General features: G+C 38.5%; 1 protein-coding gene across 2 annotated transcripts in view; it reads right to left on the minus strand.

The window, feature by feature from the left end:
* Positions 1–18199: 18199 nt before the first annotated feature.
* The window catches only part of WNT7A (Wnt family member 7A), a 38687-nt gene continuing 33770 nt past the window's right edge, over positions 18200–23116 (minus strand). For both annotated transcript variants that reach the window (XM_042806987.1, XM_042806986.1), the window contains one exon: positions 18200–21784. In XM_042806987.1, the coding sequence (XP_042662921.1) occupies positions 21305–21784 (480 nt within the window). In that variant the 3' untranslated portion in view covers positions 18200–21304. The remainder of the gene's footprint in view (positions 21785–23116) is intronic.

Below are 23116 nucleotides of genomic sequence, written 5' to 3' on the forward strand. Positions count from 1 at the left end.
CAAAACCCTATACCAGGACTGCTGGTACAACTACACTGGCCTGCCAGACTCTTTTCCTGAACCACATTACCTCTTCCATGAGAAAGGGAAGTAGTATAATTCATAAAATTGTATATATCTGTGATTAGAGTGTTTTGGTATCCAAACCCATTTAGTCTTCACACTTTAATTTGGTCTTAAACAGCAACAAGACAGAAGTAACAAACCATCAGGGTAATTCCAGGTAGCACCTTGGACTTACCTCTGGTGCTATTGTGATTTGACAGAGTTACTGATTACTGGTTAAATACTTCAGTGAAACCAACAAAGATGTGCTGTGGGGAAATTTTGATGATTTTTAAGGAATTTGAAAAATAAAGGTAGCAACCCATGCAACCCATACAACCCATGACATTCAAGACAGACAACTCTGTTTTGTCACGAACTGTAATGGTTTTTTTCTCTCTGCTGGAACTCAAAACTGTCAGTGTGATCTGTGAAGTTAGAATGTATCCATTCCTCCTGTCTCTGAGAATCTTCTGAACTGCAAACCAGCTTAAGTCTGAGTGTAAAATGCAGTATGGGGAACAAGGAAAAGGAGGTCCCTGTTATTGAAATGCATGTGGTCAGTGAGATCAAAAGATGTTTTTAATCGTTTCACGAGTGACAGAGTGAATAGAGAGTGATGTAGCAAAGAAGCCATCGGAAGAGGCATTTCGAAAAGACCCAGTCATTCCCTGTTCTTGGATTAAATCAGAACAAATGAAAGACAATGAAAACCAAGAAAAGACTGAAATGTTTAAATGTTGGAAGATAATCTGTTCTGAGCCAAATCCTGCATTTCAAAACACCCTGACAGAATCTGGATATATTTTAGTTCACAACAGCGTTAGTCAAGGACTTTAGCTGTGTTTCAAAGGACAGCCTCAGAATTTGTGCTAAAATGGCTCAGAAAGTTCAGTTTCAGGACAGCTGGTGACTGTAACATGACTAGTTTTGTCAATCTGGTCTGCAAAAATTGGCTTGTAAAATTCAAAGAGTTTCTTATGATGCATTTTGGCTGCTATACTCAAACTCACAAGCACAGAAAGAGAATTAAATGAAAGTTTTTTAGGCTTCAGTGTGAGACTGTATCAAATACATCATCCCAGAGCACCGTACAGATCACTGTTCATTAATTAGAAAATGAGATTATGGCACATCTGTATGACAGGACATACCAGAATTAAGCAGTCTGGTACGAGCCTCTTGTCAGCAATTACAAAGCCATGTTCAGGTGAAGACAAGGGTCTTGCCCTGTTCTTGGTGTTGGTGTAGTCATGGTTCTTCAGTGCTCATCAGGCATGACCTTAGTCATTGTGGAGAATACTAATAATTTTCCCATGCCATCTTACACCAGAGATGCATTTCACTGAGGAGGGGTTTTTTCTTTGTTTGTTCTCACAGAGTGCCTTTCTACTAAAGAATTCTGTAACCTAAATAAGTAGTCTAATAAGAGTCAGCTGATCATGGTTATGCTGTACTTGTCTCCACTCTTCCCACATAGATGTACAGCTCTTCATTTTACTTGCTTTATAAGAAAGTTTTCATTTAAAACCTAAAACATTTAACCTGCAAATCCTATTTGTAATGCTTTATAGCTTAGAAAATGAGACAATGTGCTCTAAATCATGAAATGATAGGCCCCCCAGAAAATGAAAAACTTAGTAGTATAACTATCATGTAATGACATTTGACTCTGTGAATTCAGCTGTCCTGAATAATACATGCCTTGATGTCTCACATTCTAATGTAGTTTTTAACACCATGTGTTTTGTAGGGATCTGAGGTTTGGGGATTTATTTTTACATTGTTGCATCATTAAATGTAGTGGAGTGTCACTTGATTGAGTTTCTTAGTTCAAAATTGTGTGTAATTTCAGTCTACTTAGTTGAGTTGAACTATCTGTGCTTTAATAACCAATTGTAAGAATGGACTATGGACTTATTCCAAATAACCCACAGAAGAAAGGAATAAATGTGTTTTCTCTCCTATGTTGATATGAATAGTACTCTTGAAGGAAGAAAATTATCTCATTACATTAGAATCTAATAGGAGGAAGTGATAAATATAATACTTTAATGTACTTTATAATAGTTAATCTTGAAAGCTGAGGAATAATTTAACGTATAATATACTGGTAAATATTCAGTCATTTACTAAACCTACCAATCTTTGATTTTGTTAGTTAATGTTTTTTAATTGTCAAAGCAATAACTGAAGAAGGAGAGTATCATTCTAATGTAATTACCTCAAAATACTACTAATATCAATCCAGGAAGGTTCCTTTCATATTGAGATTACTATCGAGAGGAAATGGAGGTAGTCTGGAAAGAGTTCAAGGTGCTTCGTCATTCAAGAAAGTGGAGGAGTGAAGCAATGTGCATGGGAAAAGGAGCTGTTGGGGTCTGCCAGGAATTATGAATGACAAGGCAAGAGGTCTGTAGCTCAAGGATTGCTCCAGAACAGTATATATTTGCAATATTGCTTGCAGCTGCATAAAATACAAATCGAATGAGTGACATTGAATGAGCCATGCACTATACACAGTTTTTAAGACCTCTCTATCTTATTGGTTGCTATATCCTGCTCATTATCTTTAGTGACTTTGAGAAAAGAGAAAGTGAGTTGGATAACTCAGCCCCAGTGGATGGTTCCTGTATTCATAAACAGGCACAATTCTGCACTTCCTGTGTACTTTAGCATAGGACTAAAGAAAGACTTTATTTCTTCTGGGTTTTACTGCACCTGAGTACCTTGTTTACTGACAGCATAATCTGACCTTGCGTGTTTAAAAGCAGAACGCTTTCCTTAACTATACTGAGTTCATGATAAATACTTCTAGGAAGTACAAAAAAGAGAAAAATCTTTTCCAGGAGAATCAGTTGTTTTAAGAGTGCATGTGCTGCAGTGTAAATGCATTTCTGTGTGGGTTTAAATGTTCTAGACATGTTATCTCCATCATACGCTAGTGCCTTAGTTTAGTAATAAGGAGATGTATTATTTGCATGACCATAAATCTCACTGAAAGTATTAAAAGATGTTTGGATGCTCAGACTTACTATGACATAGTGAAGATGTAGTATTTCTTTACTTGAGATGTATAGGAACAATTACACATATTATAGAAATTTTCTTAATTAATTGTCTCATTTAAGCAAGTTTGAAATGCTAATACATGAAATGGCTCGATCCTCATTCATCATTTCATACTGTATAAATCCAGTTCATAACCTTCAGCAAGTAACAAGCCAGAAAACAGAACAGAATTTCAGCAGTCTTGTCTCTGGTAAACCAAAGGCAAATCGACAAATCTTGATAATGAAAGCAAGCTGTTTAATTATAAGATTCTAACAATTAACATTTTTGAGCAAACTATTGAGGAATTGAATGAGCAAATTTGTAGCCAATTCAATAATGACTCTTTGTTTCTGTAACTACATCAGCTTTTGAAGGTCTAAGACAATTTTGGCACATAACTGACCCAGATGTGATATAATAGAAACAAGGAGCAGATTGGTTTTACTGGATTGAATCTACCTGGTTCTGTATAATCAACCAGTGAATGGGGAGATGGTACTAGTGAGAATAAAGAGGAACTGGTGCATGAAAGATGGAGGAACTGGGATGGAGAATAGAAGAGAATGGATAAGAATCACAGCTGTAAATGAAATCTGCGTGGAATGGTACCCATTTAATTTGTTCTCTTGTTTTTTGGAGGGAGGAGCTTCCTTTTAGTAGCTTTTTTGCTTGTTAGACTCTTCTGTGCGTCTTTAAACAAGCTAAATGATCTAGAACTCGTTTACCTTGAGAAGGAGTGAAAAGCTGTCTGCATATTTTTCCCTTCAGTAACAGCACACCAGAGTGAAGGGCAGCTCTAAGTTATGTGCAATGTTGACTGAACAGTAAAAGAACAACCTTGATTTAAAAAAAAAAAAAAAAAAAAAAAAAGTTAAAATATGGAACCCACTGGTTTTTCCATACTTTTCCATTTTTGGACTTCTGTCACGGCCTGTATACTACGTGCTGACACAGATTGATGGTACACTGTTGTAAAAGCTGAAACACTGTTGTAACCTGACAGCTGTGCATGCATTTGATGTAAACTTTATCACTACATACTACAGATCTTGCTATGCTATATTTAAAGAGAACAATAATTTCCTGAGATCTACAGCCATGGATTCAACTCTGATATATAGGTCTCTGTGATGAAGATGATACCATTCTTAATGTACAAGCTAACGGGTGTACAACATACGGGACTAAATTTACTACAGCTGCATACCACCATTAGTAGTAAGACAAAATTTGCATTGTCCGCTGAAATACTGTGTAGATTTTTAGATAGTTATAGGTAAAAGTAACTATAGTAAGATATATCCATTTGAAGTAAAATTTAAGAGTTACTGAATATTTTGTTCTGATATTGAATGTTCTTCTGAGAAGCAGAAAAATCTGTATAACTCTATTTTGACTTCTGCTTTTGGTTGAAAGCAACCCTTCTACAAAGGTGACTAAAAGCCCATGCAAGTATAAAGCTCTGGTCAGAAGTAGACTTTGTGGATGCTACCAGTTTTGCTCTTGAGAGTACTATTTTTGAGCAAATATCCATAAAAAAAGTTAGCTGAAATGTCAATGACAGCAAGAATTCACATGGATTAATCTCTTCATTAAGTTTCAGATCTAGGGCTTGAAGAAGAAGCAGTATATACAGCCTATGGCGGCTGCCTTGCTCCATTAGTGAAAGAAAGTCATTACCCTCTTGCTGGGAAGGAGATGAGATGAAGAAATGATGAATTGTTTTTCTTGTGAAAACAATGTATTGTAGATACTCCTGAGATAATAGGAAATATGCTTTTGGGAATAGTACTGAAGAATGCTGTGTCCTAGGCTTTTGCAGTGGAAAGTATTGCAGGTTTTGGTTTTGTCATCCACATGTCCAGTATCCAGAAGAAAGTGTGGTATATTTGGTTTTTCAGCTTATTAAAATACACTAATGGGACATGACTTGCTTTCTAGTAATCCAAACTCTGCACCCTCATTGCTTTCTTATTGTCTGGCTAGATTAATATAAAAATAACATGTTTTATTTAATAAGAAAGAAAATTATCTTCCTCGGTGGAGAGAAGTGTGTTGGCTTTAGGAGTGGAAGAGCTACCAAAGGACCTCAGTCTTTCCAGAAAGGTTAGGAGTTATATTTCCTTGTTGGCTCTATTGATTCTTCTTGACTCTCAAGGCAGTTTGGTCTGCAGCTTTCCCCGGGGGCTGGAATGATGACTGTCACCACCTTGTTACAAGTTTCAGGGAGGTTTTGTCACCACCAGACACTCATTCTCGCCTCAAACCAACACAGAAGAAATGCATATATAATGCTCTTCCTGGCACATGGTTGCTGGTTACTGCTCCATGCGGTGGGTTCCTGAGGGTGTTATAGCAGGGAGCTACTGCACCCTCCACTAACGCAGCTAGGAGCAGCTAGCATGTTCATGCTAATGATTAATAGCAATGAGTTTTCAAGGGTTGTGGCAAACTTTTCTTGGTATCAGGCACTGAATGATGAAATGTGTGTATATGTGTGTGAGAAAATTGGATTCTGACTACAAAATGCAACGCTACTCAGCTCTCTCCAAATACAAGAGGAGACAGGTTTAATGTATTTTCTTGGTAAGGTAGCTGTGTCTCATGCTCATGAAGACAAAAATCATGCCCCCAGTCCCATTCTCTTTTAGTGATCTTTATTTATTCAATAGTCCCACTGGATGTGGTGAACCAGACCAGATTTTATGTGGTGATTCTGTCCACAAACCCTTTCAGAGGATTTGAAAGTGATAGCGGCAATAATAGTTACTACAGAGTGCATCTAGTTTTAAAAGCATTTTGCCAGAATACCTGTCCTGATACAATGTTAATGTCTTCATTGTTGCCGGTGTTTCAGAGCATTTGTAACACACAACCTGGCTAAAACAGAAGCTCAGAAAACTGCTCACAAGAAAGATCGTGTTGGCTAGATTTCCATGCAAAAAACTCCAAGGTGCCTTTGTAACATAACCCTTTATTAATGATAGAAATTGAGTCAAAAGAAAGTATTGCAAGCCACTGAGGTTAACCAATATGCCACTTAAATATAACTGTAGTTTGTGTTATCTGTAACTGAAGAAGGTCATGGGATCTATCGTTTGCAGCAGGAGTTTGCAGTGCCAACAAATTAGCATCAAAAGCTCTGGCTTGGCATACAGAACAGGGCGATAACTACAGCCTCTGAAAACTTCTCAAGAGAGCTGCGAACAGAGAGGAACAAGCTCCCTCAAGCTTGTGATCTTACTGTCATTTATTACAACAGCCTCACTCTTGTTGCCAGCCTTAACGTGCTTGAGAAACTGTCAGCTGAGCCTTAGAAAGCAAATGGCAGAGATGACAATGCCAAGGCAGCCGGGGGAAACAGAACCCACATGAAGATCCCATCTCGGTAGAGCAGCGCTACAGCCGCTCGTGGGGCAGATGTGGCTCTGGGGTGAGCAGGCATTTCACCTCTTTTTGTTTTAAAGATGAAGAAGACAACAACGGGATAAGCCCGGAAGAATTAAGACTTCTGAGTGGGTAGAAAAGAAAACCAATTTACTTTGAAAGCAATGAATTTAAGTGCTTTTGCCCTTTCTTAACAAGACTGGCTAAGAAGGAGAAAAGAAGGGAGAAAGCAAAGTCTCCTTTTTCCCCTCCCCCTTGAAAAATCCTACATGTCCTTTTGGCAGAGATCCATCATTCACTTAATGTGTCCTGATGAAATCAATTCATGTGTCAGGATTTGGAGAGCTAGAACAAAATTTGTTTGCTGATCCCATCCACAGATCACTCAAGAGGATTCATAAAGGTTAGCAAAAAAAACCCCAAACAAACCCACATTCAATTTACTATGTAATGCAATGCATTAGAAAATTACATATTCCAACAGAGAGAAAAAAAAGTCTGATTGTACAAACCAGTAGGTCAAAGTCCACAAGCACCTCAAAGCACATGCAATTACACGAAAGGGGATTTGCCTCTGGCAACTGAAAAAACTGCCATTTACAGTGGAAAACTGTGCCCTGTTGAGCAAGGTGAGGGCTTGAGGAGGCAAGTCCCCTGTGGGCAATTCGGTGGGATGCTTGGGGGCACAGCCCACAGCCTGCAGAGGAGCTGTGGGGCAGGATGGAGAGCACGAGATAGAGCACACACCAGCACGACAGGAGCAGGGTCCATGGCCATGGGGCCAGGCTGGTGCTCTGAGCCAAAGCCAGCTCCAGGTTCATGTTGTCCATGGGGTTTGGGAGTGCTCCTGTCTCCAGGTATCTTCTGGGTCATGTGTGGAGAAACTGCACCGTCACATACCCCCATCAGGGCAGGTGGGGAATTTCGCCTCTAGCTGCTTGTCTTCACAGACCTTAGGCAGCCTGTGAAATGACTCCTGGTTCAGGATTCCCTGGTGTCTGTCTGCACTGACGCATTCAACTAACCCAGTGTAAAACTAAGAAACAAAGACTCGGCCCAAGTGTCCGTAGCTGTTTTCTAACGAGAACTTCTCAGGATGCAGGCATGAGCTGACTTGACCACAGCGTGCTATTTTGTCTGCCGATGTGCTGAGAGGCTTCACTTTATGCTGTTGCAACAGATACAAGTAGGACCTTGCTTTTGGAAATTATTCTTAATTAAAATACAATTAAATGCATTAAATAGAAAGCAGCTTTCTCTAATCTCACATTTGAATAAAAGGGATTGCTACAAATGTTAGTCAGCAGAGTGCTCAGGAATGTGTAAGCTCAGCTAACACCCTCCTCGCTTTCCAAGGTTCACACAGTTGCGGCTGCATACAGAATATTGGATTGGGATAGTAGAATTATACTTACTCTAGCTGAAGATCACACCAACTACATTAGCAACTCACAGACTGATGAGCTATTTTATAGCCTTACTGTATGTAGTTCCTCTGGTAAATAACGTGGGGCATGATGTCACACTTGCTTAAAGCAATTCGTTGAGTTGTAAATATCACTAATCAATTCCTGTGACTGAAAACCGTGACCTTGGGTGTAATCCATGACAGCACTGACTTTAATGTATTTTCTAGTCTTAGCAGAACTACTTTTAGCTGCCCTTTCCCATTAACTTCCCATCTCACTAATAAAATACTAAGAGAATTATATTCACCACTTCTGCCAATTTTAACCGGAAACAATTCTGACTAAGGAATATGAAATGCTGCACATTGACAGATTTGATCTCCTACTAGCCATTGCTAGGATCGGCAGCCACCTCCTCAGCCTTTTCTTAAAGCCAGACATGCTTTGCAGCCCAGGGTCACTTGACCACAGTTTCAAACTCAAATTTAAAGGGCTTTTTATTTATGCTGAAAGCAGCTCAGGGTACATGATCTCTGCCTGTGTGAGAGGTTTTATTGTGACACTCCTCCAACTTGAAAACTTCCTTCTTTGATTCCAGAGCCTCCTTCCCACCTCTCCTCACCTCCAACAAACTTGCACGCAGACACCTGAAAATTATTGGTATTTGTTTCCATCTGATCATCTCCTAAAGCAGGAAAAACGCAGATGTGATTTTTTGTTTTTTAATAGGTTTTTGATGGGTAGTTTTGAGGAAAGTGATTGAGGACAGGACACAACAACTATTTGACAGGAAAGATATTTGCACTCAGAAGTTTCTTTCCCTAACATCTGAATTTATTCCAGTGATGCAGGCCCACATCCTATTAACTGAATTGCCTTCACACTATAGAACATGGGTCAAAAATCTGTGGAGAACAGCTGACCTGGCCAGGTTTCTCTGACTCAGGACTGCTGAGGTCTGACACTCTTGCAATACCATGTATGTGCATCTTGTGTTTGAAGTAAGGGCAAGAGCTCAGAAGCAGAATGTGATCCGACAAAAATATCTCTTGCTGTCTTTCTGTAATGACATGAGAAATCTCTGCATATTTGTTTTTTCTTCTAGACTTGTGATAGGAGTATAGACATAGTCAGTAGCAGACACAGCCTTGTGGGACTCTAAATCTCTGTAGTCCCCATGGAGATTTTACACTTGTAATTCTCAGTTCTGGGCTTTAACTGGCTACAGCAAAAATCTTCATTGCTTCACAACGTCTTGGTGAGAACTTGACGCTGCAAATTTGTCTTTCATCTTTCCCTGTACTTCTGCACTAGCTTCAGCATCTCCAGGCCTCCCAGCAATCTAATTTCAAGTGTCTTGGCACTGTAGGTTTCAGCAGATGCATCAGGCTCATTTTTGTGTTGTGAACACGATGGGCAAATCTACAGCTCTGAGGCTCTATATGCTGAGCGATGTGGACGTGTGGGTGGCAAGAAACTGCAGGCAAAAGCTGACAAAGTTGTTGGAAAGTTTGTTCCCTAGAATCTGAACTTCAGATAAATAGTACATGCTGGCTGTAATTTAAATTCAATCAATATTCAGTTAAAAAATAAATAGCAAGCTTTTTAGATCAGTGATGTAAGGGAATGTTGGTTCAAGGAAGTAATTACATATTATGTAGAAAAAGTCAATTTAAGTTCTCAATAATTTACTTAAGTGATTTACTTGACTGATGTGTTGTCTTGACCCAATAGGGCAGAGTAACAGACACTAAGTTATGGCATAGTTCCAGCAAAAACAGCCGTTGTTACTCTGTTCGACATAAATCATTAGCTACCGTCTTGTTCCAGGTGTACACAGGTGCTATTTAAAAAAAAAAAAAAAAAAAAAGTGATAAATTTTATGTTTGTAAACATAACTCTGTCAAAACTAATCCTGTTTCTGGCAGATGAAGATGTTATCCATACCTCTTGGTAAGGCAATATATATTTTCAGGAAATAAAGTTCCTAGTATATAATTAGCTTAAATTGTCAGTCCATAGGGCAGTAGGGATATGTGCTGTTTTTTAAGTGGATAGCTGTGAAAGAAGCTGTAGTTGCCAATACTGCCCGTACACATGGGGGAGAGCTGAAGGAATGGCTCTTGGCGTGGGCTGGGGGTGGCCGAGTGAGTGTGGCACCCGCCGGCGCTGCTTCGCAGAGCAGATCGGCTCCGGGGCTGAGCCGGCGCAACCACCTCCGCTTCTCACTTCAGGCTCTGCACTGCGATCAGCTGTTAGTGGCTTTTTAAGGATGCTCTTTGGACTTTTCCCAGATTACATACCGTACATGTGGAAGATAGAGATTTCAATTTGTAGTCATGACAACGATGCTGGCAAATACTGCTTTTCTCTTTGCTTGCTGTACCTGTCATACACAGAGTCCTTTTAAAAATTACCTTTTGTACTGTACCCTTTCTTTAAAGTTGGGAGTGAACTTTAGCCTCTGAAAAGCTGAAACCCTGAGTGAATCACTGGTGTGTGGGGTAGGTCTGCTGAGCTGCTGAACTTAGTCTTGAACTGCATTAACTCTAAAAGAACAGCACCAAGTCCCATATGCTCATTCCAGATATATGTGAGACTGACTGAAATCTGAATTTAATCTATTGTTCAGTTACCCTAGAACACCTGCTGGTATTCCTGGGTAAAGTTGAGCAGGTATGATCCAACATGTTAAAAAGCTTCAAGTAATCCATTAGTCACCTGCTACACACCCGTTTCCCTATTTTATGCTTTGTTGAGTGCTTGTAGCTAGAGTCCCCTCTCGTGCTTCCCAAGTGCCTCCCGTGGGCAACTGGGACAGGCAGTGCTCAGAGAAGCAGGCTCAGATGTGCGCATCAGGTATGGCTTCCTGCAGCCATCAGTTTCCAAACGCAGTTTTCCACTGGCACTTCTGAAGTTCTGATTACTTAAGGGGAACCTGAACTTAAGGGGAAAAAAAAAATCCAACCAAAAAAAAAATATCCCCAAAACCACTTCCCAGTTGCACTCCCTTGAAAATTAACATTGCATTGGAATATGATTCAACTACTCCTAATTCAGCATTAGCTCTAGTATTCATGATCTCCCTTTAATTTCCACAGACTGATGATCAGCAGCTCTAGAAAGAATCTCTGGAAGAAGCAGAAAGCTCAGGACCGAGGAAGAAAAACAGACATATGGTAGTTGGATAGGATGGTGGTGAGCAGCAAAACATAGGTGCATTCTTCATTTAAAAATATGGGTTTGCAATCATAACATGAAAATGCTTATTAAAAAATAATCAAACTGGGGGCAGATACAACCCAGTAAGCCACTTTGGGGAGGGGACTATAACAAGAGTTTAGAATGTAGCAAAAATGGCTGCTGACAGTTTTCCACATTTATTCTTACAGTAATCAGTAGCTTAAAATTTCTTGAGTTTGATTATGTAACTAGATCAGTAGATTAATGTTTGGGACCTATTTACTGTGACAGAAAAACAATACACTTATGATCTATTGTGGGCTGGTTTTAGATTTTGAACTTGAACAGTAAATGCAGTTGATGAACTTGCAGTTAAATTAACATGATAGCCCTGAAATAGTGGTAGTGTTTTGTGTTTTACAGATGAGAATAGGTGTTGAAATTATAGGTGAAATAGGTGTCAAAGGATTAACCTGAACTTCAGTCCTTCCAGGTCTTCAGTCTCTTCATAGAGCCTTTAAATACCACAGACAGGGCTTATGTCATTAGTCTCTTAATGTTATAAACATTTAATGAAGTTAAATTTGAAGTACAACACATTGTAAAATCGATCTGATCTTGCTGGGGAGACAAAGAGAAGAAAATTGTTTGAGTCATTTGGAAAACAAATTAAAAATTATATTCACTTAACTTTGAGGTGGATGAAAAATTACGACCAAGACAGATAGACCCATTCAAAGGAAAGCAGGGATCGGGAGCAGGGGAAACCTCTCTCTGTGTTAGATGCCGTCCGACATATATTAACACCACCATCAGTGGCAGGCAGCCCGACATGAATCACTTGGGAGATGACAAGCAGCACTTTCCTAGAAATTGGAGGAATTTCACTCTAAACATTGCAGCGTGGATGCCTTTTCCACAAAGTAGTTACTTCAGCAGCTCGAGCTTTCAGTGCTTTTGAGCGTATGTCTTCACTATGCCATCCACAGTTAACTTGTCAGGGGGACGTTCACCTGCTCCCAGCATTGCTCCCGTTCCCTCAGGCATGGCATGCCCTGTTTGGCTCTCAAAAGAGATGCTGCATTCTTTGACTGGAGGACAAAGCTATCCCTCCTACAAATGCCTGCAAATGCTTTCCTATAATTGGCTTTCTAAGGAATATGTTGGAGTGTGAGGTTCTCTCACCTTCTACTGAAGTGGGAGCAAAGGACTTTACTGGCAGCCAAATCAGTTTCCTAGCATGGTTTTACAGCACCCAGTGTCTCCTCAAAATGCTAAGTGGGAAGAAAATAAATAAATAAAAATAAATAAAACCCTATTAGCAAAGGATTACTGTGTAAAATTCTAAGACAATGAACAGGAAAAGTGAAGGGGCAACGGACATGTTAAAATGCTGCAGACAACAAGCTGCTCAGAGGAAAGTGTATTTGTTCTTTCTTTTTAAAACTCATTATTTATTTTCTCTGTTCTTCAGGCCTAATGTCTCACTAATGAATTCCAGGGGGATTTTTGAATCATGGTGATATCATGGGTTAAACCCCTTCTCTACTTCTTGAATGTAAATTCTTTTTTACATTCTTACTTATTGCGGAGCATTGACTTCTTTCCTACAACAAAACCAAACGCTATTTGGTTTTGCATAGTTAACATTTTGCTAATGGGTAGCCAAGATTCTCTCAGCAGCTCAACAACATTTTCTAAAGCACACTGGCGTTGTTGTAGCAACTGGTGGCTGCTCTGTGAATAAAGCAGATGTCATTGTGGCAGGATAAAGGGAGAATAATCTATCACCCAGCCACTACCACTCCTGCCCAAACAAGTCATCAAAATGACAACTTTGGTGTGTAGTCATTAATTAAGGTCTGTGTATCACCTTATCTCATCTTGTTATTATATAAACCAATGTTATGTTATCAACGCTAAGAATTTCTCAGCCTCTCACGGTTGTCTTTCTCATGGAGGAAACGCATCTAGGATGTGCTGAGGCACTGACAGTTTGCCAGCTTCCTTTTAGGCTTTGATTGATTTTGTACTTTTGTCCAAGCTGGTCTGGCCTAAATAAACACAATATATATTCTGGGAAGTTTTTTTTCTTTACTATTTAATCTGAATTCAGCTCATGTGGCTTACAACTAAAGATGGGCAAGCGTCAAAATATTCTGTCTGGTACCCAAGCTACGTAATAAAAAGAGAGACGGAAGCAGATAAATTGTCTTTCTAACTTCTCAGAAAGACTTTAATCCATTTATTATTTTTGTTTTAGCTTCTGTTCTAACTCTCACAATTTGTACTGAGTTGGTACAACTCATTGACCCAAGTGAATCACCTCACATCCCCCTCTTTCGGTGGCAGAAAATACGATGCGGTTTAGCATTGTTCTATTAAACACTTTTCATTAGAATATTTGATAACTTTTTAATATGCTTTCAGTGATGAAGCATCACAGCAACTTGCCCCTGCTTTACAGAGACCCTCAGACTTTGCACTGAGTTTCAACTTGTCAGAGGCTATTTGCTCCCTCTGCATAACTGCTGTCCACATCTTCTGATTTAAAAAGCCTACTCTCTGCTACCTCCTTTGCCTCACATCTTCATTAATCATTTGACTTAAGAAGACAAAACATGAGACCAGGTTTCTACAATTTCCCTGGTGCATGACTCATACTTAATGTGGAGACTATATTAATTACTGTGTGCTTAGCATTTAATGAGGTTGAGAAGAAGGAGTCTCCTCACTTCAGCTACACAGAAAATGCAGTGAATCTACTACATGCAGTGAATACATTTCCAAAACACTAAAATCTGAATATGTATTTTATAAAAGGAGGCAAATCGGTCATTGCTCAAGTTCCCTAAAACAGGATGGTAAAAGCTGAGAAATCTGGGCTGTAGTCCTAATTCTTTCACAGACTTCCTTTGTGCCCACTGGCCAACCCTCTTGTGCTTTGTGTCTCCTGATTTCCTGTCTGTTGATGGGGATAATAGTGGCTGACTGAGGCCAGGCTCAGTGCAGAACATTTGTACAACTTGACACCACAGCACTATAGAAGGCCAAAAGGAATTATCCTGATGGTTTTTAGAATATATGAAAAAACATTTTTGTGTGTGTGATAAATTATGCATCTTCCAGTGCTGTGTGATGGCATTATGGTCTAACACTACTGCCTGTACTGTATCATCTCTGTCCTTCTTTGTTAACTTATTTCTCAAGGTGACAGTTATTTAATATCCTCTAGTTTAAACCAGTTCAGGTCAAATGTAAATAATTTCAAAATCAGTTATATGTGGACAGATGTGATACCCATAGTACATATTTCCATGGGCCCACATGCAAAAGAAAAATTTCTAGGAAAGAAATTAAGCGCGAGAAATAACTCACAAAACAGGTTTCTTGCTGATTCAATGGAATAGATGTTTGGATATGGCTTGAGCCAAATGAAATTGCACTATGATCTGTGTGACAACTAGGCAGGCTTAACTTTGGATAAAATCTCTCCATTTAGCTAAGCTCTTTCTGTGTTCCCTGGTAGACTCAGTAGCGTGCCTTCCATGCAGTGAGTTTTTCAGGGATTTCCCCCCTTATGTGTTTTTTCTTCTCTTTTCCAAAGCATTTCTGAGCTGCTTCTGGGCTCCATATTAGGCCATAATAGTTTCTTTATCTTTCAAGTTTCCTTATCTGTCTCCTAGTTAGACTAATTCTTGCCTAAAGAACTGCCTTCTCTGACCATACTAAAAAGCAGTCTGATAGAGTTTGGTAGAAAATACTTTTCTTCAAGATACTGTTGACATCACTTGCAGACTCGCTGTGCTCCACAGCTGAGAATGAGTCAAAGTATGTGATAGTAATATGTAACCCTCGGGACAATACCAGAAACCTGCCTAGTGGATTTTGATTTAATTTATTTTGTAAGCTCTATGGGCCAAGAGATAAGTTTTGGGTCTTTTTTGTCATAAAAATGCTAAGTGTGTTATGGCATGTATGGCCTCCTATTATGTAAATAATAAAAGGGTTTCAGGATAACAGGATAAATGGCATAAAGGATCCAAGACATAATCTGCCAAACTAATTTGTAAAATATTAATACTTAAAGCAGTGTTTGCTGACATCATGTGAGTGAAGCAAGCTCAATAACATTGAGAGAATAAGAAAAATTAATAACTGGAAAAGGATTGTGAACAATGAGCAAATGTGATTAAGGATAATACTAAGCACTATCTATGGTACAGTCCATGTGAAGTCCCATTTAAATTGATGAATCTGCCTGATGAGGAATAAAACTCCGCACTGTCTCTTCACAGGTTTTTGCTACAATATCTTATGCAAGTTTAGCTGATTAGAGAACACCTCTTCCAGTCCACTCCCTTTAATTTTGTTTTAAAAAAACACCACTGCAACTTTCTCAATAATATTGAAAAGGTGAGTTAGGAAACATGGTGAATTAGATGACTGGAATAATTCCATATTTCTTGTATTGATCTGAAAAATTAAAGGTACACTGTGAGAGGATGAATGGTTTTTTTTTGCGTTGAGTGTCCTCCTCCTCAGCTGTACTGTAGCCCCACATACAGACCAAAAATCAAGACACACAAGCCATCAGTGAATGGGAATGGATCGGAGAGCCTATAAACACTCTATAGAGAACTAAAACTCAGAGTGCTTGGAGAAAGTTAAATAACAAACATATACACACTGCAGGCAGGCATGCTGGTGAAAATGGGAAGGTGAAGCACTGCAGTAACAGAAAGCTGTGTATAATGTATTGTTCCCAAGAAAAACTTCTGTGCATTCTTATAAACTAGAGGTGCACAGGTTTTTCTATGCTGGTAGTATTGGGTTTCTGATGTACTGCTAGTGAACTGTTTGTATGGGCAACCACAAAATCAAATGTGGGTCTGGTATGATATATACAACATGTATTTGGGGGGTATAGGGAAAGGATGCAAGCTAGCATAGGAAACACAAAAACTAGTTTTTTCTGTGCTAAGGGAGTTTGGCTATGTATTGATAATCATCGGTAAGTGGTGTAATTCTGATACCATCTGCTTTACCTCATCTTTGTTTTTTTTTGTGCACCCTGAAAACATTTCTCTAAGGTAAATATAATCTCATATTCTCCCATAGATATCAAACTTCTTTACAAAGTAAGCATCTTTCCCAACAAGAGCATGATGCAGTGACTTTGCTAACAAAAATACAAGATCAAGGTAAGGAATTATATGAACCTGAGAGCACCAGTAGTAAATATACCGTGCTACACTTAGAAGTGAGACTTCTCCACGACTTGTTTCTAACCTCACAATTACAAATTACATGATATGTCCTATTGATGAATCTGTGGATATGTTACAACAGCAAAACAGAAAAATCAGTAATTTCATAAAACTCCAAAGCATCAAAAGAAGCCTTTAGGGATTTACAGCATCACCTCTGGACAAGAGAATCACAAAGTTCTGGTATCTTTCTTCAGACACGTGGAATTCTTTAGATCCAACTACATCTCTTCATCATTTTTACTTAATCATATGTTATTGTTTGTTTCCACAGGAAAGATTCCCTTAATTTTTGTCCAAGATTAAAATGCCTGTCTGATATCATTGATATGATTTTAAACAAAAGAACATGAATTGGCTTAGCAAATTAGGTCACTTGCCATGGTGACAACTATCCCAGATAACCATGAATTAAGGGAGAATGTTTTGGAGTCTAGATGAGCTTCATCATCTGAAGTTCTAATGTGTGATAAAATTTCTATACTTGGTTCAATTTTGGACAGTTTTGGAACATTCAAGCCTGACCCAGACTGTACCACTGATGGTTGAGAGCAACAGTTATCTGCTGGATTTGGCCAGCCCTGCCTAGGCATGTCAGTCACTGAGTTTGCAGTTTAGTCCTCCCAACAGCAGAGTTGGAGAGCTGCTTGTTCAGTCCACTTCTTGGGGTTACAAGTTGGGGGCAAGGGGCTGTTAGTTAATACGCTCAATTTAGATGTTCACAGTGCATATTTCCTGATAATGATGAATTTTAAAATGTTGTCAGAAACACTGAATCTTAATTTGAACATGTGCACACTGACTACAGTCTGCAATGTTTCTGTGTTCAACAAATTGATTTTTAAGTGTGGTCAGTTTAAAACAGTTCTGTAATCCATGGGATAGTTCATTAAGAGCCTTGTGTAATATGGTACATGTCCATTATTTTCCTTTTCTAAGTAACTATGTACCCTTACAATAACTTCATGAAATGAGCCACTTAAGAGTACATTTTAAGGATGTTTTCAGTTTAATTATCACTGTTGAAAGACATATCTCCATTAGGTTTGTGCATACATGTCAAAGAAAACTTAATCATTGACTGACTCATTTTTTATGTAGGTACTACGAGTACTCAAGCTATTTGTATTCAGGTTAGTTGTCCTTTTAAAAAGGCCAAGAAGTAAAATCCTTAAAACTTGCTTAGGAGTCCCAAGGCAGAACTGCTTCATTTCCATGAACCAGGGCTCCGCTATCAATTGAGGAAGTGAGATTTCATAAATAATAGCTTCCCAACTTGCAATTATGCTTGTCCTCTTACGCTTCCTACTCCTCTTACTCTTCCTGCTTCTTGAATGTATGTTTTCTTTAAAAGCCTCAGCTAGGTTATTAATGTGGACAGCAATCCAGCGCTTCCCTTGGTTAGTAGAGATGAAAAGATGTATTTTCTTTTGAGAGCTGTATTGTTCTGCAGTTGTGTGCATTTCACTCCCATTGTGTGGTTCTTCACCAAGTAAAAACAGAGCTCCTCTATCCCTGAGGACAAAGAACAAACTGTTGTTGGAGGGAGGAATATCTACAAAATCGTAAATCTTTCTCCTTCTATTTATTCTTCGTGCCATTCAAGCCCATTTAGTGAATGACCAATTAACTCCAGACTCATGGCAGATTCTGATGGGCCAGATTTCTCCTATCTAAGATGACACAGCCAAATTTCCAAGTACTTCTAGTTGAATGCAGTGTTTGGTTTTCCTTGTTCTTTAACTCATAGTTCCCAAACAGTTATTCCATTATCAAGTTTTCATTTTCTCTAATTAATGCACTGACCATAAGCAATGTTGTAAAATATAGGGAAAATCTGTACCATATTCATTTCATTGTGCATCCAGTTCTTTATTATTGTGAGTAAAACTGTTTAAAGATAATTGTCCTTCAATAATTAATCTGCTAGCTGTACATTGCACATCACTGCATACTGAAATATACAGGAAGCAGGAATTTTACAGATTATTTTTCTATGGTAGAAACATGCTGCAAAAGTAATAATTTGTAAAATAACTCTAATCGGTGAAGAAAACACATTTTTGACTATGACATGGTATCCACTAAGTAAAAAAAAAAAAATACAAAGTGGGGGGCGGGGGGTGTGGGTGATGGGGGAGGAAAGGATATTCCAATATTAAACATTAGATCTGAATTATTTAACCATAATATAGTGCTGTAATTAACATCCATACTGCATGTACTTTACTGCCTTTTATGTCTTATCAATTCTTGATGTGTGGAATTTAGAACTAAAAGCAATGACTCAATTAACCCAAAAAATGTTTTTATATTGACAAATCATATGTTTGAAACTAAATTATGTTAATAATTTTATTTTCACATCCCATGCTGGTGTCTGAATTTCATAAAAATCCTCTTTTTTGTTAAGTGGGAGGTCTGCAAAGAAATTGCATATTTAACTCTAATAACACATTGCTAGGATCACATACTGCATGGGTATGTGGTTTTACATAAATAACATATATACAAGAAGTGAATTAAAAAAAAAACATGCCACATTCAGACAAGTTCTAAAAGGCTAGGTTGTTATAGTGAAACTTTGCAACACCTTTTGTGATGCTTCTGTTTACTTTCTCAGAAAACTTTCTCTGTTTTTGCAGTCTTATTTGGGAGTTTTGCCTCAGAAAGCTCAATGGACACAAGATATATCTATACCATCTACTCCTTGTAACACTTGCTGTTATTAACAGGAGTCAGTGAAATGCACCACAAACTGGATGGTGGTTTGTCTCTTTTACTGATGCCCCTCTTAGCCTCATCAGAGGTATGAGATCCTGTAGTCTGGAAGTAGGGGACAATCTGGCCTGTCCCAGAGAGAACATACAATATCATTGGTAACACCATGCCATGTTTCTTACCCAATGAAAAACATTAAAATTAGATTATTTTTTTATCGGTCACAAATGAGTCAAGCAGAAGGAACAGAATGATTCTTAAAAGAGAAAAATATCTACCACTCAAATATCTGAAGAAATTAGCAGTGATAACATGGAAATACCATAAAGGGAACACAAAAACACAAAAATGGCTTAGCTGGGCTCTGAAAAACAAGTGAGTAGTCTTTAAATTTGCCTAGATGTTTTTCTGGGGTTTTGAGCTCTGGCCTTTTGGGGGGAAAGAATAATGTAAATGCCAAAAAGGATTGAACAAAAAGTAAGCTTTGTATCCTATCTATGAGAATCAGACGATGTGTGTCATGCTAGTTTTTACAGTCATAGTCTACAGTCTTCCACTGATTAAAATCAAATTTGACAGTAACACAATATAGAGGTTTAACTGACAGCACACACAGCACATTTGCTAGTCATAACGCCACAGTTTAATGACTGACGCATGTGGGAAGTTAATTCGGATTTTTTTTTTTCTTGAATGGGATAAATGAGCATCCAGTTAATACCAATCTTGAATTCAAGCCATGTGACAAAATTGATGCTACATACCCTGTTCTTGTTTTGCATATTCTGCAAATTGAGCTGCAGGAAAAGAGCCGGTTTGTACACACATCCAGAGAGAAAGTTCATTCTGCTTTCTGACACATCCACCAACTGCAGCTGAATGTATCCAGCTTGCTGCTGTTGTGTCCACAAACTAATTACCCTTTCTCTGTTAAACAGCCTAGGAATTACAAATTGTATGCCTGTTTTGAGAAAAAGTACAGGTTGAACAAGCAGACGTAGTATAAATAAAATATTTATATAAAAATAGTTTTTTACAAAATATACTCTCTTATCTTATGGTTGATTTTTCCAAAAGATGGACGTTTGTCTGGATTTTCTTATTTTTAGACACATTCCAAACAGGATTTTATTAATGTTTCTTTCATTAATCAAAGAAAAAAACAAACCAAAACAAAACAACAAAACAACAAACCGGTAAAGATTTGTAACCCCTACCATGTGACTTTTGTTCCAGACAACTAGCAGCAAACAGGAGAAAAAACAAACAAACAAACAAAAAACCCCCCAAAACAGTGTGTGTTTGTGTATGTACATATATATAAAGACGCCAGCTTTTGTACTTAAACATCTAGTATTGTAGAACATATTCTGCAAGTCCAACTAATAGAAATATCCTAGTTAAGAATAATATATACAGCTCCAGTTTTTCCTTGTTTTTTCTACAAAATTATTCCACAAAGCCAGCTATCTACTTTAATTGCAGAATAGTTCGAAAAATGTCGGTAGAGTTCTTTTTAATTAAATAAATTAATATTAGTTTTATCTGAATAAATTGTTAAATATTGCTATTATTATGCCCAAGTGTCCCAAATCACTGTGCTAAAATCTGCAGCACACACACACAAAAAAAAGGCAGATAAAGCAGTGTCTACAGAAAACTTCAGCAGTTCTACTTGCTGTAGCAAATGGTATATGACATGGAGAGATGGTCAAGACCAGCAGAAGCTTTTCACAAGTGTAGAAGCCTAAATTTGTGTTATCCACGCACTCACATGGGCAATTCACGATGGGGTACTGTCCATCCCATCCTGGGCAAAGCCCTTTTTTGAGTATTTCTCTCCTACCCCTCCCTGCTCCTTATAGACTGAAGTTTTTGATCATCTTTTTTCCAAACCAAGAGTTAGTTGCCACACTGAGATTTTTCTCTGACTGGTGACTCTTCACAAGGCAGTCAATGCTTCTTGCTTTAGAGGTGCAGATTGTTTGAGATTATCTTTTTCTCTCTGTTTTGTGTGTCAGGTGGCTCAGGGTGGGGTTTGTTTGGTTTTGTTTCTTGACTGACTTTTGTAAGAGTCTGAAATGTGTATCCACATAAGCAATGAAATATGAGAAGAGAGGGCTCCATTCATCAGCATTTCTTCAGGGAGAGCAGGTCTTTCCTACAGTAGGTACGTTGAGTGCATGTGCAAATGTATTCATGGCCAGGGACATGTCAACCTGCCCAGCCATGTACTCACTTACAGGTATATACTTCTGTTCTTTCACTGCATGTGTTGCATTTAACATAGCAGCACCAATGAAATTTGCAGTTGCACTGCCACACTCTTGAGTACTGGTGTGTATTGTAACCTCGGCCACAGCACATCAGATCGCAGCCATTGGACTGCTGGGCTGTCTTGTTACACATCCTTCCCTGTGTTCCCACACTGCCAGTGACAGGGTCTTCTTCACAATAATTGGGAGATTTTTCTATGTACACTAAATCTGTATCCATGGGTTTGCGATAGGAAAGTGGCTTCTTTATTTTGAGGAAGGTTGGACGCTTGTTACGACTTGCTCTCACTGGTTCAACTTGAACAGCTTCATTGTATTTGTCCTTAAGGATGTAGCCCAGCTCCCGGAATTTAGGCAGAGTTGTCCAGCATGTTTTAGTGGTACAGGATCCTGAGACCCCATGGCACTTGCACTCTAACTTCATGTTTTCTTCCAGAATCTGTATTTGGAAGAACAAAGAATGATTCATTAATACAAGCCAGAGTCTCTTCAAAAGAACAGGGTTACCTGATGCACATTGAATGACAGTCATGGATGGGTTTGCTCTCCAGCATGAGTTGTCACCAGACACAGGTCATGTTCCCACCAAAGCTGTGGGCTTTGCTTGCCTGGTGGCACTGTTGTCCCAGGTAGCAAATGCTCATCAGTGTCAACTGAGTTCTACCTGCAAAGCTGATTTCCCATTTGCATTTCAAGTTAAGCAGGGAAGATAACTTTGCCCAATTTCACAGTCCACAGACCAAAGGTAAAATGAGGCCCCCCTTAACCACAGCTTTTCTTCATTTTCATTTGCAATATGATTGAACAGTGCTGCAGATTTGTCTGTTGTTGCAATTTTGGGCACATGGCAGTGAAATTAGGAACTGGCAGAAAATCACAGCTTTACATGAAATGCCACATGCAGAATGTTTTCAAAGTTCAACAAGAGGTACTAGAACTTGATTTTTGTAAACAGAGGTTAAAAAATAAACTACATTTCTGTTCTTGCACCTGAAAATTACACAAGCTGGTGCAGGATATGAAGAAGCAGATAAACTCTATCAATGCTTATCCTCCTCTTGGTCTCACATTAATCATCAATGTAGATCAGATGATCATTTATTCATATAGGCATCTTCTGTTCTAAATGTTGCAAGTTAATGCTCCAATTTGGAAATCTAAGTATTATTTTAATACAACATAGTCAAGTTCTCTTCACTTTCCAGCACGTTTGAAGTATTTTGCCTCCTCACAAATGGATACTGGAGCATACAGAATGCCCCAGCTGCTTTTCAAGAAAATTAGGTCTGTCATAAAGGGTAAGAGTAAAGATGAGAAACTGTTTTCATGTTTTGTCATCAATTCTTGTTAAAAAAGATCTACCTCCTTAATACTGTAAAAGTGTCTCAAACACCTCAACATCATGGCTTGCTCCACTCTGTCTCATGTTCTCTTCTTTGCAGGGGTCTCTCATGCTTATGCCTGAGTTATCACTACTTTCCATTTGAAAATAAGAAGTTTTATCTTCCCTTCAACTTTCACATCCCATGAAAGTTTATCCTTGTATCTTCTCCCTCCTGCTGTTTGTATACCAACAGAGTCTTTGCCAAGTAAAACTGGAGACCAGCTTAGTCCTTGCTGTCTGTCCCAAGCCCTATAACTTAGCAACTACATTGCTTTAATGTTAGAAAACATACCTCATTTAAAGCAATTAATTTCCCACTGCTCTTTTCTTGAAAGAGACCATAATAATTTTGATGATTGAATTCTGCCTTAACCTGGCAGATACCAG

This window comes from Tyto alba, unplaced genomic scaffold (genome assembly GCF_018691265.1).
Source record: "Tyto alba isolate M040663 unplaced genomic scaffold, T.alba_DEE_v4.0 Super-Scaffold_49, whole genome shotgun sequence".
Taxonomy (NCBI): Eukaryota; Metazoa; Chordata; class Aves; order Strigiformes; family Tytonidae; genus Tyto; species Tyto alba.